Source organism: Vulpes lagopus, chromosome 10 (assembly GCF_018345385.1).
Source record: "Vulpes lagopus strain Blue_001 chromosome 10, ASM1834538v1, whole genome shotgun sequence".
Lineage (NCBI taxonomy): Eukaryota > Metazoa > Chordata > Mammalia > Carnivora > Canidae > Vulpes > Vulpes lagopus.
The window spans coordinates 51,808,993-51,827,723 of record NC_054833.1 but is presented as its reverse complement, the minus strand read 5'-3'; the positions used below and the strand labels follow the sequence as shown (position 1 = coordinate 51,827,723).

At 37.1% G+C, this 18,731-nt stretch overlaps 1 protein-coding gene across 1 annotated transcript in view; it reads right to left on the bottom strand.

Annotated features, from left to right (window-relative positions):
* GUCY1A2 (guanylate cyclase 1 soluble subunit alpha 2) overlaps nt 1-18,731 on the bottom strand; it is a 330,262-nt gene that overhangs the window by 108,060 nt on the left and 203,471 nt on the right. The window contains exon 6 of the mRNA XM_041770456.1: nt 2,004-2,147. Coding sequence (XP_041626390.1) covers nt 2,004-2,147 — 144 coding nt within the window. The remainder of the gene's footprint in view (nt 1-2,003; nt 2,148-18,731) is intronic.

Sequence of the window (18,731 nt, the reverse complement as noted above, 5' to 3'; positions counted from 1 at the left end):
TTTCCCTTATGATTTGATAATTGTTGACTTCACTGGTTTACAAAAAAAAAAAAAAAACTGTTCCTTCCACTAACTTATAAACTTCAAATTACAGATTTATAGTTTGAGAGTATGGCCCTTCACATTTAACCCACCTGGAACTACTTTATGTGCAGATTAATGAAGTAGAGATCCAGTTTTAATATTATTGTCTATGTGGATAACCAGTGGTCCCCAATCTTTTCTTCAACAGCTCATCCTTTCCCCACTTATCAGTGTTACCTTTATCATTTAGCCAGTCCTCATTTTCTCTAATGCACTACAGCATTATTAAGACATGTTTAGTTCTGAATTCCTATTATTTACCTTCATAGAATCCCTTAAGATTATTGTGTGAGAACTGATTCATGTATTTTATTTGTTCCAGAAAAAAAAAATCCCCTTTTTGCATTATCTATGTTTGGATACACAAATGAACACACATTTTCCTACTCTGTCTTAAATACTTTCCACATATTTCATATTTTATATTATCTTATTCATATTGCCACATGTTCAAGTCTCTGGACCTAATTATGGGTCATTTCTTCAGTTCTAACTTTCAGTGTACTAATTTTTCCTTCAGCTGTGTCTAATTTGCTTTTAAACTCATCCACTGACCATTTTCTTTCCAAAGTATTATGTTGCCAGCTTAGGAGTTATCAGGTTCTTTTCAAATCTACTATTCCTGCCTCATATTTTTAAGCTGCTTCTTTATTTCTTTAACTATATAAAACATTTTCATTTTTATTCCAATTGAAATTTTGGTATCTGAAAACACCACATTGTTTTTCTTTTCTAATACTACCCTTGGTTCTCATCCATAATACTTTGACTTCTTGTGTGAATGGGTGGCCTTAGGGTTTTGGGGGGGGCTGGGTGGAGGATAAGGGGTTTTGTTTTTTAGTATTAGCCATTCATTCTCAAAGTGCTTTACCTGCAGAAATTCTTTGAAGATGGGATTGAAGTTGACATCCTCCAGAAAGAAGTAGTGTTTCCTAGTTTCCTGTTACCACTGCTCATGACAGAGAACTTAATTTAAATTCTCCACTTAGTCTACACATGTAACTGGCATGTTTTTTCTTTCCTATTAGTTCAGTGATGTGCTTAATAGGTTTAAAATGTTAATAGTGGTTAAATATTTTTTAAAAAATTTTAACATGCATTTTAATAATTTTAGTCAGAAAGGACATTCAGAAAATCTAATTTGCCATAACTCCAGAATTAGGAATGTACTACATTTTGAGGCTTTCTTTTTTTTTTTAATTTAAAGTTGATGAGCTGTTATAAAAGGGCTGCTTTACATTCATGTTACTTCTCCAAATACACAACTTCTGGTTTAAAAGAGTTCACAGTGACAATACTCCTGGGATCCACTCTATCCTGGCAAGATTAGAGGTAGATGACCTCATCAGTTTTTAGAGATAGATCTTAGATTGTGGAGAGCCATCAGTACCAAAAAAGTACAACATACCAGGAGGTAATTTTCTAACATTTTAAAATTTCCTCAGTTACTGGACTCCAACCTTCAAGCTCTGTCACATTAAAAAAATGCAGAATTAACCCTGAGTGCTGAGGTTTCATAAAGAACACCTGTAAACTACCCAAAGGAAGTTTTTCAAATCATCCATTTTCTTGCCTCCTTGTTTTATGCTTTTATGGATTATCTCTGCGACTCTGATTGTCACTACTGTTCTTGCTTAGTAGTGTTAAGTTGGTCACTGACAAGATTTTCCTTGGTCTAATCCTTTAGCTCTTTCTTTTCTCCATGGTGATGAGCCTTTCACACACCTTTTCCCATTTTGGACCTTACTCCATTTGCTCTTTTCCCAGATCTATGAGTTATCTCTAGTTAACCCCTCATCCTTCTTGAGCACCCTACTTGTCTAAAAGTGTAAGTTACGTAAGTAGAACTCAGAAGGGAATTTCTTGCCCCTTCAATTAAAGGTATGCTACTACTCAAACCAAATTGTACAGAAAGTTACCTGAATTGGTCTTCCATCGGGTGTCAGCACCTCTTCTGAAAGTTCCATCATCTTGAGGGCCATCAGAGCAATGGGCTTAGCGTGGCAGAGGCTTTTCCTATGGAGTCCTGCAGCAACACAGTACGCATCACCTATTGTTTCCACCTGCAGCCATCAAACAAATCAAATGCAAACATATGATAATGAGCCAGAAGAGAAATGATTAGTTATGTGCAATCACAAATGTTGCTGAAAACATGTCAGCAAAACATCAATAAATTAAGCAATTAGACAACTGAGTGTAATCACAGCAGAGTTTGCAAACAGCCATAGTCAAATACTAACATCTCACTCCGGGGCTGTTTGTCAACGCTATCGCCATAGACGATCATTGAAATTGGGAACAACTGGAATACAGAATAATTATCCTCTATAAAAAAAGAATTACCATTCATCTTTCGATGGACACCGAGGCTCCTTCCACAGTTTGGCTATTGTGGCCATTGCTGCTAGAAACATCGGGGTGCAGGTGTCCCGACGTTTCATTGCATCTGAATCTTTGGGGTAAATCCCCAACAGAATTACCAGTATTTTGCCTGAACAATTTTCAAATAATGACCTTTTGCAAAGCCACTGTCTTGTCTCTTTCAAATTTTCAATATTGGTTATATTTGAGAGGTGAGAAATTAATGTGCAGAAACCCTCCATAATCTTACAATTAAAGAGTTAACAGGCACTGCCAGAGTCTTTACAGACCCTATTCTAATGTTATTGCCAGCATCCATTCTGAATAGCCATTGCTTTTGTTAAATATTTTAAGTATTTAAGTTAAAATCCTCAAATTCCCAAAGCATATAGCATGGTATAAAACTAGGCACAACTTCTTCTCAGAGGAAAGTTCTCTAATTATCCAAAGTAAAGGTGGTAGATTTTGGATAATTTGCAAATGATATAACTAGTAAAGGGTTAATATCCACAAACCATAAAGAAAACATAAAACACAACACTAAAATAATAATGATAATCATCATCATCTTCATCATCATCATTTGATTAAAAACAAGCAGAGGACTAGAACAAACACTTTTCCAAAGAAAACATACAGATGGTCAACAGACACATGAAAAGATGCTCAGCATCACTATTCATCAGAGAAATCCAAATCAAAACCACAATGAGATATCACCTTACACCTGTCAGAATGGCCAAAATCAAAAGGCAAGAAATAACAAGTACTGATGAGGATGTGGAGAAAGAGGAGCCCTCATACACTGTTGATCGGAACATAAATTGGTGCAGCCACTGTGGAAAACAGTATGGAGGTTCCTCAAAAAAAACTAAAAATAGAAATGTCAAATGATCCAATAATTCCATATTGGGTATTTATTAAAGCAAAGGAAAACACTAACTTGAGAAGATATATACACTTCTATGTTTAGTGCAGCATTATTTACAATAGTCATGACACCGAAGCAACCCAAGTGTCTAAAATATGGGATATGTACATCTAAGAATATTATAGAGCCATAAAAAGATGAGATTGCACCATTTGAGACACATGGATGGACCTAGATGGTATTATGATAAGTGATATAAGTCAGTCAGAGTAAGACAAATATCATATGCTTCCACTCACAAGTGGAATCTTAAAAATATGAATAAACAAACAAAAAGCAGAAGCTGAAATATAAATACAGAAAACTGTTAGTTGCCAGAGGGGAGGTGGTAGGTAAAAATGGGTAAAGGGGATGAGGAGATAGAAGCCTCCACTTATGGAATGAGTAAGTAAAGGGAATAAAAGGAGTATAAGGAACACAGTGTTATTGTAATACTAATGTAATGGAACAAATGGTAGCGACACTGTGGTGAACACAGCATAAAGTATTAACTTGTGAAATCACTAAGTTGAACACTTTTAAAAAAAAAAAAAAAGGCTTTATATAAATGCCAGTTAACATACAGTGTAATACTGTTTCAGGTGTACAAAATAGTGATTCAACACTTCCATACATCACCCGGGGCTCATCACAACAGGTGCACTCCTTTATCTCTATCATCTATTTCACCCATCCTCCCAACCAACTCCCCTCAGATGACCATCAGTATAGTCTCTGTAGCTAAGAGTCTATTTCTTGGTTTGTCTTTTTTCCCCCTTGGCTCATTTGTTTCTTAAATTCCACATATGAGTGAAATCATATGGTATTTGTCTTTCTCTCAGTTTTTAGAATTTGTACCTTAAGACAGGTTTAGTTATATGTTGCACTTTCCCTTTTAGCAGTGTGTAATGTAGTGGTATGGAGAAGATGGGCCAATAGATTACCAATGGATAACAGAAATCTAATAAAGTAGAAGATAAATGTATACACAAAAGAACAAATTCACATTAAAATCTGTATGTTATCATGCAAGCTCTTATACTATTTAGTTTCTAAATAGTTGGAGTCAGTTTAAGCTCAGAAACAATAGGATCAAGAACTAGGCAAGAAACAGACATCAAAAAATAATGGCCCATATCAAGATATGCAATTCTCACAATAATAAATATTCAACAAACAGAAAAATTCTAAAAGATATTTCCATTATGCTAGGCTAGATTATGTTGCAATAACAATATAACTTCCAAATCTGCATGTCCTAAAATAACAAAGGCTTATTTTTGATTCATGCTATGTATTTATGTGGGTTACGGGATCGGAAGACAGAAGAAATACGGTGCCATGTCTCTTCACTCTAGGAACAAAGCTACCAGAACCTCCCCACCTGGGGCTGATTGCTGTGGCAAAGAAAGAGAGGTTCTAACAAAGTGTACACTAGCTCCTGCAGCTTTCACCTAGGTGTGACATATAAAGCTTCTTAAGATTCATTCACTGAAGCAAGTCACAGGACCATGCTTAACATAAAGGGGATGAGAAAATTCAACTGCTCTTGTGCCCAGACACCAGCCAGAAATATCTGGGGGAGTAGCACTAGTAAGTACATGAACAAATAGGTAATAGCTTAAAATTTTCCAAACACCCAACTGTCTGTAAAGTACAGGTAATACATGTTTCTTTCTTTCCTTACAAATATATTCAGTATCTTAACATGAAAATCTTGACAGAAATGCTACCACCTTAGTATTATATCTTTCTGCAAAAGTTCCATTCTTCTCCCCTTTCCTTTTATCTAATTTGGGTCTGTGCAAGTTTAGCAGAACTAAGCATATATGCAAATTTTAGTGGATTACCTTCAAAAGCATTAGTCGATTTTGCTTCACAGGGAGCAGAAAAAGTGAAAACATTATATATCCATTACAATTACTCCTGAGGTTGTTTCCTTGAATTAAACCAATTAAACAGGTGGACATTGTAAATATACTGAAACAAAACAAAACAACAGTCCAAAAAGTTGAGTGTGTTCCGAATTCCTTTACATCTGCCTCAATATTTTTTAAAAATACAATCTTAAGTACAACAGACACCATCTAAAAATAGTGCATCTTATTTATTTTTGGCATCTTCAAACTCTTCTTGAATGACATTAGAGAAGAATAAAGATGGCTAAACTAATCATGGAGATGGAAAAGATAGTCTTCGCATCCTTTTCTCAATATAGAAGAGGAGGCTTATGTACTAAAAATTGTATGTACAACTGTTGCTCCACATATTATAGATGCTTTTATCATAGTAAAATTTTACCTATCTTGGTATATTATCTTTTAATCCTTTATAGTAAAAACCTTCACAAAATTCCAGCAATAAAGGTGGTGTAGATAAACTTCTTAGAGCCGTTTACTTGGTCTTTTTATTTACTTTATTTTAGTTTTAAAGTAATCATTTAAAATAATTTATTTTAGTTCCTAATAGAATTTCATTCCTGTAACATTCTTTACCCTCCTCTTCAGGCTAATGCTCAAGACATATCTACATGGTTTCTTGAAAATCTTGGCACAGTGCGGAGGCAGGAATGTGTGTGTGTGTTGTGGTACTGGCCAGGCTTAGCCTAAAAGAACACTGCATTTAATGGGTAATGAATAATTCCTGTTCCATGGGACTCACACCCACCTTAGTCCTTCAATCTCACAGTCCTGGGTCTGTCTTCTTTTGAACTTTCTAGGACTTGTGAAAGAAAACTTGGGGAGGGATCATAGAAACAGAGGATCAGAAAGCTCTGACAGCCTATCTTACTGGACAACTTCCCTCTCTCCCTCTAGATATCATCAAGAGGAGAAGCAAATTAGAGTCTGCTGTCTAATTGTTTACTTTCTGTTTTTCATCCCTAAAGTCATTAGAAACAGATAAAGAAGGAGAGAAGGGTGAGAAAGAAAGACGAAGAGAAGAGAAGAGAAGAGAAGAGAAGAGAAGAGAAGAGGAGAGGAGAGGAGAGGAGAGGAGAGGAGAGGAGAGGAGAGGAGAGGAGAGGAGAGGAGAGGAGAGGAGAGGAGAGGAGAGGAGAGGAGAGGAGAAGAGAAGAGAAGAGAAGAGAAGAGAAGAGAAGAGAAGAGAAGAGAAGAGAAGAGAAGAGAAGAGAAGAGAAGAGAGGTGTTGGAATGAGGTATAGGTAGACAGATGAAGCCTACAAATGAAACGTGTCTTTTCTCTCCTGGCATCTCACAGAGCACTTGGTCAGCCCATCACAATCAGGTGGGCAAAGGGGGCCTAAGAAATATGACACATTCTTCATGGGCTCATTAGCTATGGCTAAAAACACATGATTCCCAGGAAGGAAACCATATTCACCTTTGCTGAGAGCATGGAGCCACACTTACCAGCCAATCACCTGATATCAGATCACCCTTGCTGAAAGCATGGAGCCACACGTGCCAGCCCAATCACCTATCTGACATTAGGTATGGTTCCTGAATGACTGAAAAGAGCCAGACAGGAATTTTCTAGTAGTTGGTAGGGAGCCTGAGTCCACAGGTGATTGGGAAGTTCTCCATCACCTAGAAACTAGACAGTTGGGTTGCTGGTGGTCTGGACACAAATTATCCAAAAGGATGGCCAGAAAAGGTAGAGCATGGCACAGGCCTTCATGAAGACTTACCAGTAGCAAAGAGCAGGAAAAACTTTGGACTTGGGTAGATTTAGAGGTCCCTTACATTTTGCCCTTTACCTCAAACAGGGTCAGCAGCTCTCCGCTGTTAATGTCCCTGTTTACCCAGATACTCAGAAGGTTGGATGAAAGGGCTCTGGGCCAGTGATGAAAATTCAGGTTGTGGTGGCCAAACAGAGGTCTTAAGGCCATGAAATTATCCCCTGGAATATAAGCAACATGCCACAGACATTACACATGAACCCAGCTTTTCATTGTTCTTGAGGTTGTGGTTCTTGAAGATACAATGATCTTCTTCAAATATGATCCTTAAGTAGCTACATTAGAAGCAGGTGGGAAGGCTCTGACAGAGACAAATGTAGATGAATGTCTTTAACATCATTTCCTTGGCTTAGACAAAATGATGGCCATGTCCATAAAAGCTATATCTTGAGGATGAGAGAGCTGAAGGAGCAGGTGAGCCACAGATCAGAGAGGCCAGCAGATGCACATCACTGTCGACCAAGCAGAGGTCCAACAACTGATGGCAAGTAATCTTGAGCAAGACCAATTTCCAAAGGTAGAAGTTAATCACACTAGTACCCAAATAATTTGAGTATCTCCATGGGCTGCCCTGCAGAAAGTAGTCTGGTTTCCCTTCACACAGTAGGTAGTTTTATAGGAATTGGGCCACAGTTCCCCTTTAGCAATTATAGCAGTTGTGTCAGATTCAGGGAGGCTGTAGTCTGAAGAAGAAGTTACAGGTGATGTCTTGCTCCTGCAGATGAAGGACATAGAGCAGGAATTCCTGAGCCTACGCTTAGAATGGAAATAAATGACACTTGTCCAGAAGATCTGACCTCATCATATCCTTTAATAATAGCATTGTTTCTGCAGTAAGAGTTTGTTCAAAAGAAGACCCTGGGGGCGCCTGGGTGGCTCAGTCAGTTAAGCAGCTGCTGTTGGCTCAAGTCATGATCCCAGGGTGGTGGGGGCTTTACTCCTGAAAGTAGGTCGCTCACCAGTTCTAGAGGTATAGGACAAAAATGAGACTTCATAGGTGATGGCTGGCAGGATGGGATAACCTGGCTATTGCCACACCACTGCCACCCAACTCTAAAGGAGGGGGCACCCATGATCCTAGTTCCTGGGATTAGACAGAACAGTAACTGCAACTGAGCAAGAAAAGCCTCTATCTCCCATGGGGGTCAAGAAGCAGCCTACACCTCCTTAGCATATTCATTTAGACACTATATTGGGAATCCACCTCCATGTATTTATCCCTTTCTTATACAATATACAGAAAGCAAAATTATTAAGCTGTCCTTTTTAGTTTTTGTAAATAATCTTATAGTCATCAAATATAAGCACCTTCATTATAGGGTCCTATTTTATGATGTTAAAGGTTGATATTCTGGAAATAATCTTGATGTATTAATGAGTTAATGTTGCAAAGGTCCTGTACCATCATTGGCAAGAAGAACTAAGGTGTGATGAGTCATTAGAGTAACCTCATAATACTTCTAACTCTCTATCCCTGTTACCCCTTGTTGCACAGGAACTGAAAGTCCTCATTTGGCACAGTCATTAACCAGACTGGCACTTCAGAGAGAGGCGTCTCCATCCACAGACACTCTTTGCACTCTCTCCGGAAAATAAAAGATCATGTGCACCTAAAGTCTCCTGTCATTTCTACCAGTGGACTGCTGTTTTCCCCTGAATAGCTTTAAAGTCACAGCCTGATTATCCTCAGAGATCCTGACTCAGAGGATGGGTTGAAACCAGGTTTATTTACTCTTTTGAAGCCTTGAAAACGTCATGGATATGCTCATTATTTTGAAAGATGTTTCACAAAGAGAAGGAATTATTTCTACTTTAGTGGGTACACAGTTTTTAGGGCACATTCCAAACACTGCAAACTAGACAAACAAAGGCTATCTCAAGATGGAGCCCTCACTTTCAAGTCTTCTTTCCCTACTTCTGGGTAACTGGCATTCACATACCCAATGGATAAATTTCTCTCTCTAGCCCAGTATCATGCTGGTTTATGAGGGTGTGTGTGCATGTGTGTGTGTGTTTATATTCTCTCTCTCCTAGATATTTAACTTTTTATATCTGTGGACCCTTGCACAGTAGTAGGATGGTCTTTAATAGTTTTATTGAATGCTTTAAATTGCGTCTAACTTCTACATTTATAGGTTGGAATTGTCAAATTTTTAAATGCAAAACTCAGGACCACCTACATAAAAATCACCCAAAGGATACCTGTTAAAAATGAGATCCCCCGAGGTCTCACAACTAGATCTACTAAATCAAAATATAGGTGTAATACCCAGCTATCTGCATTTTCACATGCTCTCAGGAATATTTTATGATTTCCAAAGTTTGGAGACTTCTGGTACATTATGTGAGCTAAAAACACTACAACATTCAACCAAATATACACCTTTTTTAAAAGACCCAATGAGCTCTTGAAAGGAAGAAAGAAAAGAAAAGCACTTCTACTCTTGTACCCCAGCAATTTCCATATACTCCTGCTTTGTCTTCCACCCTACCCGTAGGCAGTAAACTTCTCCAGGGATTTCTTTATGTATCAGAACTTTAAACTACAACTCCTAGCCCAGACATCCCTCCCACCCTGCCAACACACCTAAAATTCTGAGAGTCATTTGGCACAGTGGGTATTCAGTGATCCAAAGAAAGTTTGTTGAGTTCAGTTAAATATATCCAAGTCAATTGCGTATAATGGCTTAGCAGTTCAAATGGAAACAACTTTAACTAAGGATTTACTGATAAAGCTACTTCAAAAAATCCCTCATTAAAAAAAAATGTCTAATTATACTAATTTTGGTTGATTTTCTGACCCAAATACTACTTCTTTTAAGGATGTCTCTACAGCGCTTAGCTGATACAGCACTGGAAAGGAGGTCATGGATATAAATAGAATGGTGATTTGGCCTGGGAACTACTCCCAAATGAGGGAAAATAGATTCCAAATGACTGCCTATCAAAGAAAGCTCTTTTCCTGATAAAATGCTCAATAGATCCATCAATGTAAACTCCACTCTCAACCATGTGGAAAATGCTGTTGTCAGGCCCCAGGTTTTACCATAAAAGTTATCAAATACTGGGTCATGCAAACAAAAAAAAATATTGAAATACTCAGTCAAAATTTCTTTCTAAATCTTCAAGTTAGATGCAGACAACTGAAAATGTCTTTCTGTTGTCCAGTAGTCTGTCTTGTCACAGGGCACCCTTTCTACCGTTTTAACTTACTCTATGCTCCAATAAAAATGAATGACTTGAAGTTCTTTGCATATATTCTGTATCTCCCACCACCATGTTTATACGCAGGATTACTGTTCTACTTTGAATCATCCATTCTCTTTATAAAATAATTATTGAGTCTATTATTTTCAAGAAAAGGGATTCCTGATTTGCTAGAACCTTAAACATTGTCCCTGGAGAGCAGTGAATGTCTGCTTTATCTTCAGTAAACATATAATGAGTGTTAAATAATGTGAGTTGATGTCACAAAAGTAAATAGTTTCAAGACTTACAATAAAGCTATAGTAATCAAGACACAATGATATTGGTGAAGGAATACACAAATCATTAGTGGAACAGAACTGTGAAGTCAGATGTAGATTCCCATAAATATAGGAAACTGAGTTTTGGCAAAGGAGCAGGAGCAACACAATGGAGCAAAGATAGTCTTTCAACAAATTATGCTGAAACAAGTGGACATCCACATGCGAAATAAATGAATCTAGACACAGACACAGAACTTCACAAAAATTGACTCAAAATGGATCAAGATTTAAATGTAAAATGGAAAACTATAAGACTCCTAGAAGACAGGAAAAAAACCTAGATGACCTTGGGTACGGTGATATCTTTTTAGTACAATACCAAAAACATGATCTATGAAAGAAATGAACTGAAAAAATGAAATGGCATTTCATTAAAATTAAAACCTCCCACTCTGAGAGCAAGAGAATAGGAAAACAAGACAGAGAATGGGAGAAAATATTGATATCAGACTGATCTATCTGATAAAGGACTCGTGAAACTCTTCAAATTCAATAAGAAAACAACCTAATTAAAAAATGGGCCAAATACCTTAATAGACACCTCACCGAAAAAGATAACATAGATGGCAAATAAACATATGAAAAGATGCATCACATCATATGTCATCAAAGAACTGCAAATTAAACAATAATGAGACACCACTACATGCCAAAATCCAGAACACTGAAAACACCAAATGCTGACAAGGATTTAAAGCAACAGGAAGTCATTCTTTGCTGTTGGGAATGCAAAATGGTAAAGGCTCTATGAAAGACATTTTGATGGTTTCTTTTGTAGAAACTCAGTAAAACTTGACTTTAGCATATCTGCCACTGCAGTTATTTGTCTTTATACTTTGTTCTCATCTTGTCTAGATTACTAGGTCATTTACTTTTGAAGGCAAGGATAATATCTTAGTTATCTTTTTAAGTCCTTCAGGGGCTAATAAAGTGCTAACATACTAGATGCTTAGAGAATTATGACTGAGTCAAACTGTATTATAAACACCTCTATTAAGAGCTAGGTCAATAAAGATAACGTATAAATTATCTTTCAACATTAAAGTTATTGTTAACAATCAACTCAGATTTAGCCTACATAACACCAAATCAAGAACATATTCAGATGATCAGGCGATTTGCATGAATAATGGAAGTATTTCCATTAAGTAGACAAAATTAACCACTTCCATCATGTTTCCAACATTGACACAAGCTTCTCATACACACCTGCCAGCCCAGGTAATGCTACCAACATTTCTCAGTTGAACAACAGCAATAATATCCTTATGTTCTGCTCTTGCTAACTCCTCACCTCAGATCAATGCCCCACATCACTTTTAAAGTGATTTTTATGAAGTAAATCTACTTGTGTCACTCCTCTATTCAAAATCCTTCAATGACTTCATTTTGCTCTGATAATTAAGAACAAAATTCTTAGAATAGCTAAAACACCTATAGGTTCTAGCTCCTATCTACTTCTCTATCTCTATCTTGTGCTACTCTTGCATTATTTAAGTTTGACCATGGTGATCTTCATTTGTTGCTCCATTTTCATCATGTTCCTTTCTGACTCAGTCTTTACATACCTTGACCCCACTGCATAGAATCCTCGACTCCCACCTTCTTTCCTATCCAGTTAGTTCCTTCTCATCCTTCAGACCTCTATTTAAAGTATATCTCCTCAGGGATGCCTTCCTGAGCTCTCAGAATAAATCAGGTGTCTCACAGGCTAACACCATGTAATTTTTCTCAGTCATTCTATGGTAGTTAATATCTTTTTTGAGTAGTGATTAATCACTGTCTTCATCATTAGACTGTGAACTTCATGGAGGAAGGTGTCATGTCGACTTAGCTCACTACTACATGTGGTGCCTGACATGCAGTATGTGGTCAAGAAACATTTCTCTAAGGTATAAATAGGTAAACGTGGTTGGTCAAAGTTATGGACCTCCGTAGGATCAGGAAGTCTTGAGACCTCACCAAGCACCCTTCTCTAATGGAAAAAGCCTGAGCAATGCTAAATCCACCATCTTTGTGACCTCAAATAAGTTCTTTATAACCTTTTATCTCATTTTCATCTTCTGTGAAAGGCAGATAATATCTATTTTACAAGGATGCTGAAAAGATTAAATAATTTTATACCTCTCCAGTGATAACCATAATTTTATTTAATTATTAACTGTCTATGTAATTATTGTTTAATGTTCAACCCCCATAATCAGTTATAAGCATCTATGGATTTGGACCATGTCTGCCTTAAGTACCACTATGCTCCAATGCTTATTAGCTTAGCATGTAGAATACAGTAGGTGGTCAATAATTATTTGTTGAAGATAAAAATAAATAATAGGCATATATAAAGAAACTTAGCATGATATCTGGCACATAGTAGGCATTCAACAAAATATCAATGTCTACTGTAGATTGAGTGTTTATGTTCCCCCCAACATCCTATGTTGAAAGCTAATCCCCAGTGTAATGATATTGGGATATAGGAATTTTGGGAAATGATCGAGACTTTTGGGAGGGCTCTACCCTCATGAATCAGATTAGGGTCCTTATAAGAGAGACCACAGAAGGTAAGCATCCTTGTCCCTTCTATGTAAAGATACGGCAAGAAGACAGCCATCAATGGAACCAGTTGTCCACCAGACACTGAGTTTGCTGACACCTTGATCTTGGAATTTCCAGCCTCCCAGAACCAGGATGCTCCAGAACAACTTCTGTTGTTTACAAGCTATCTGGTCTTTGGTATTTTTGTTACACCAATCCAAATGGACTCAGACACTCTTCTTCCCTCCCTTCATTGCAAATTTCCCACGGCACTTTTTAGCCCTGGTCTTCTTTCTTTTTTTTTTTTTTAATATATATATTTTTAGATTTTATTTATTTATTCATGAGAGACACACAGAGAGAGACAGAGACACAGGCAGAGGAAGAAGCAGGTTCCCCGGGGGGAGCCTCATGAGGGACTTGATCCCAGGATCCTGGGATCATGCCCTGAGCCAAGACGCTCAACCACTGAGCCACTCAGGTGTCCCTGGTCTTCTTTTTTTTTTTTTTTATTTTTTATTTTTTTTTATTTTTTTTTTTTTTATTTTTTTTTTTTATTAATTAACTTTTATTGGTGTTTAATTTACCAACATACAGAAAAACACCCAGTGCTCATCCCGTCAAGTGTCCACCTCAGTGCCCGTCACCCATTCCCCTCCAACACCCGCCCCCCTCCCCTTCCACCACCCCTAGTTCGTTTCCCCGAGTTAGGAGTCTTTATGTTCTGTCTCCCTTCCTGATATTTCCCAACATTTCTTTTCCCTTCCTTTATATTCCCTTTCACTATTATTCATATTCCCCAAATGAATGAGAACAACTGTCCCTGGTCTTCTTTATTTTCAGTGAGGATGGAGTCAGCTGCTTGCGCTGTTCATTAATTCACAAGGTACTTACTGCAGATAGTGTTATTACTTTGAATTTATGGACAGAAAAAAATCCCAACAACAATGATCTACTGAGCACAATTTATGTGCCAACTGCAACAAAAATGTTAGATCAGTACTACTGTTCCCACTTTGTAGAAGCAGAAGGTAAGCACAGGTATGTGATTTAACTTAAGTAAGTAACAAAGAATTAAAATTAGCTTTTCAGGATTGATATCTAATATGCTTCCCCCTCTGCTTAAATGTCACTACACAGTCATAAGCAAATTCAATAGTCTAATCTGGCCTCCCTGGGAGAGTTACAGAAACTCCTTTCATCAGAGGGCTAAAATATGCCCTACTATGAGGCAGTGACATGAGTAATGAAATTAGGTTAAGTGGAAAACGGGAGAAGCACAAAGTTTTCTTTCCATGACAGTTGAAAAGAAATGTATACAATAGCAAACTTTGGGTATCCAAGGAAAATAGGAAATTAAAAAATATTGCTTTGGACTATCTTAAGAACAGCATTATTTTAATAGGCAGCTTTCATACATTCTAACATGTGGGTGCATGCACACACATAGTTGGATCAGCAGTCCAATAAGAATTTTGTTTCAGCTGATTTCTTAGTTTTCTAGATTATTAGATTATTAGAAGTCCTATTAACAATTTCAAGGCTTGAAAAATGCATCAAAATATGCATACATTTATAATCAAATACCTGAATTTCAGAAAACAAAGTTAAATCTCACTTTTCCACCTTAAAAAAATCTTTAAAATATAAATCTAAATAATTTCAAATTTGCCATATATGAATAACCTATTAATAGAGAATCACCAGGGCTAATTTTCACTTTGGGAACATTTTCCTAGCCAACTACGTATAGCTCTAACATGGAATATTTAGAATTGTAGAATCTCATGGAATGAAGTGACCTTTTGAGATTTCCTTCTACCTATCCCAACAAAAGATTGTAGATTGTGTTTGATTCAGTCCAGTGAGCAGAACATAGAGCTCTAACCAATCTATTTCATCTTGGGGAACACTAACTTTCATAAGTATATTCTATTGTGCTTAAAGTATTTTTTTTAACTTCTGCATAAAGATTCTCTTTAGCTTCCTAGAACCAAAGAGAATGAGTCTTTACGAAGTCCAACACATATTAAAAAACAGTACAGATTTGCCTTAAAAAAAGGAGACCTAGTTATATTCTTAACTCTAGGCTAAAATTCAAATCACAATTTAAAAACTCAAACTCATCCTCCAACTATTATTTCAAGAGCCTCGTGTTCATAATAGAGTTTTGGTTATTAGTTTTCATTGCTCTTTCAATAGTCCTGTGACATACCCAATGTTCTCATTGTAACAATATGAAATTTGTCTTGTGATTATCAACTACTGGATGCAGGATACTAATTTCTGAAATATACATATATAAAAGCTAGAACAATCTTTGGTCCTACTTCTGCATCTAATTAGGAATGGTAGCTATCTGAAACATGAATGATTTCAACCACTGTTTTCGACAATATAAACTTTTAGCTGAATCAGAGCTAAATTCAAATGACATCTCTGCCACTTACTAAAACTTATCTTCAAAAGGGATGAAAGAACACCAATGTAATAGTGTTCTTCTGGAAAATAAATAAGATACCCCAATTAAGGCATTCAGCACTGTGTTTAGAACACAGTTTATATTTAGCATATGTGAATTCCACTTTTTAAGTTCCATTTTGTTTTCAGGGATTTGCGTTTTTTAAATCAGTGTTTCAAGGGGTAAAAAGTGAGAGAATTGTGTATTACATTTATGCTCTATAACAAACATTAATTGAGGTTTGGTGAGGAAGGTAACAGAAACAATCCAATTAAGATTTGCAGATTGCACTGCGGCTACCCTATCAGATAAGTGAGAGACAGCTGTCCTATCTAGAAGATCAATTTCCATTTTAGTAAGCTCATCCTATACTCACGTATTACAAACCTTGATGTGACTATAACTGACATGTTCACATTCTAAAGCTTGCCAGAATTCCTCTGCTAAATGGCCTCAGGGTAACAGAAATGATTATGTAATGACAATTTTTTACAAAGAAAAAAATTGATGTTTTTAAGTGAAAATTTTAAGTTAACATATTGGAGTAACTCACTGACTAGGTGGTAGACTTAAAATGGCAAAATATATACGGAGTAAAAGCTAGGTTCTCACAATGTCCTGATATAAAGGTGTTGGTGACAAGGGCAAACATGCTGGTGAGCTCAGAGCTTAACTTCTTTACAGCTGATTGATACACAAAAGACAGGCACTCTGTAATAACATAAACTGCATAAAGGCTAGTGAAAAATCTTTCACTTATACCATAGAGTAACATTTACCCTTACAGGTACAGGAAATCCTAGCAACATGGGCTTCATATACTAAGAAAACTTGCTAGAGACTTATAAATTTCCAGACTGTTTTTAGACTTGTAGAGATTTTCTTGGTGTCTTATTCCACTCAGGCTGCTATAACAGAATATCATGGACTAGATGGCTCAAAAAACAGGACTTTCTCACAGCATTGGTGGCTGGTTATTTAAGATCAAGGTGCTCTAATTCATTTCCCTGGTGAGGGTACACTTCCTGGCTAGCAGGTGGCCACCTTCTCCCTGTGTCCTCACTTGGCAGAAACAGAAGGAACTCTGGTCTCTTCCTCTTCTTATAAGGACTCTGATTTCATCATGGGGTCTTTCCCTCACCCAAACCAAATTACCCTTCCGAAGACCCCACCTCAAAACACCACTACATTGAGGGTTAGGGTTTCAATAAATGAACGTTGGGAGGATGCAAACATTCAGTCCATAACACCTGGTAGGGTAAAAATCAAAAACGTCAATCTCTGAGCAGCTGCCACCACTCTTTAGAAGATTAAAAATCATTAAGGATAAAAAGAACCACCCTCAAACACTTTGTTTGATAAAGTCAGCAAGACACTTCATCAATTTTGATTTCTGAGTGGTAATCCAAGTTATTTTACCCTTCTCTCTGTTTCAGAATTTGTCACAACACTGAAAGAAAATGTTTGAATGTAGAAAGCAAACCATTCAGGATGACAGATTAGAACATAAAAAAATAAACATTTTTGGTTCCATTTCTTAGTGTTGGTCATAACATTGGGAGAGTCAATGTTACTGAAAGAAATACTGTCATCTTTATAAGTTACACTTTATTCGGATTAAAATGAAAACAGACTATGGATGGACTCATCTTCAGGAATGAGGATCTGAGAGGGCCCAGTGATGATGCTACAAACAATGCATATCAGGGGGCTTCTCTTAGCCCTGACTTTTACTTCTCTCCCTATCCTCCTTTCATACACTTTCTGTGGTATACAATGTAATTCTCATGACCTGAAAGAATGAACCCAAGCAAATTAACATTTTATCTATCTCTAATAAGCACTAGTTAGGAGCATCTGGATGTCTCAGTCAGTGAAGCATCTGCTTTTGGCTCAGGTCCTGATCCCAAGTCCTGGAATGGAGCCCCAGGCTCATTCTGCTTTCTGCTCAGCCGGGAGCCTGCTACTCCCTCTCCCTCCCCCTCTCCCTCTGAGCTCTCCTCTCTTCTCTATCAAATAAATAAAATATTTTTAAAAAGATTTTATTTATTTATTCATGACAGACAGAGAGAGAGGCAGAGACACAGGCAGAGGGAAAAGCAGGCTCCATGCAGGGAGCCCGACGTGGGACTTGATCCGGGTCTCCAGGATCACACCCCAAGCCGAAGGCGGCGCTAAACCGCTGAGCCACCGGGGCTGCCCAATAAAATATTTTTTTAAAAATCACTGGCTACACCGTATTTATATACAAACACATGCACCTATAACCATGTGCATATAAAACACACACCCACTCACCATCTATACCCAGAAACACCTATTTGAGAAAGGACAGTTAGCATCTATATTTACTACCATGGGCCAGACACTGCAATAAACACTTTATGCCTATTTCATTTAAAAACTCATAAAATATAACTATGATGTAGATGAAATTAGTCTATTTACAGATGGTAAAACTCAAGTAGAGAGGGCAAATAAGAGGTTAAATGTAAAAGGACCAGAACTCCACGTAGCATATAGTAAGGTAGCACTGGGGCTTGGCAGCTTTATCTGAATACAGGTCAAGAACATGGAAAAGTATCCACCCTTCCCCTTGTTTCTCCCTTATCTCCAACCTAAGTATGCTGAAGGCAAGAATTTAAATGAGGCAAAACCCTCATCAGGTAATTTTTAGGGCATTAATGTATTTTGAAAGTGACAATACAATCCCCCTAGTAGAAAAGATATCAGAATAGAATGCTTATCTGTGACTTTCACCTTACCTTACAAAGCGTATAAATTAGTTCTTCTCTACTCATTAAAATTGGGCTAAAAAAATATATATGAATTTCCATAGCACTTTGTAGGCTTCCATAGGAGCCATACCCTATTATCAAGTGAGTGAGGCAACAATATTTATTGGATGAGTGAATGAATGATGTGGAAAAATATATATATATCTATACACACATATTTTTACTTTAGAAATTCCTGTTTTCTAGATGTATGAGAAGACACTGTGACTTCATTTCTAGTAAAAATCAATGGCATTAATGCTGATGGAAACCACTGAGGACTAGTATAAATCTTTGGTTAGCTTTAATTTCAAATGTATGTGTACTGATCATTAAAGCAGAAAATATGTAAATCTGGGGAGGGGGGGAA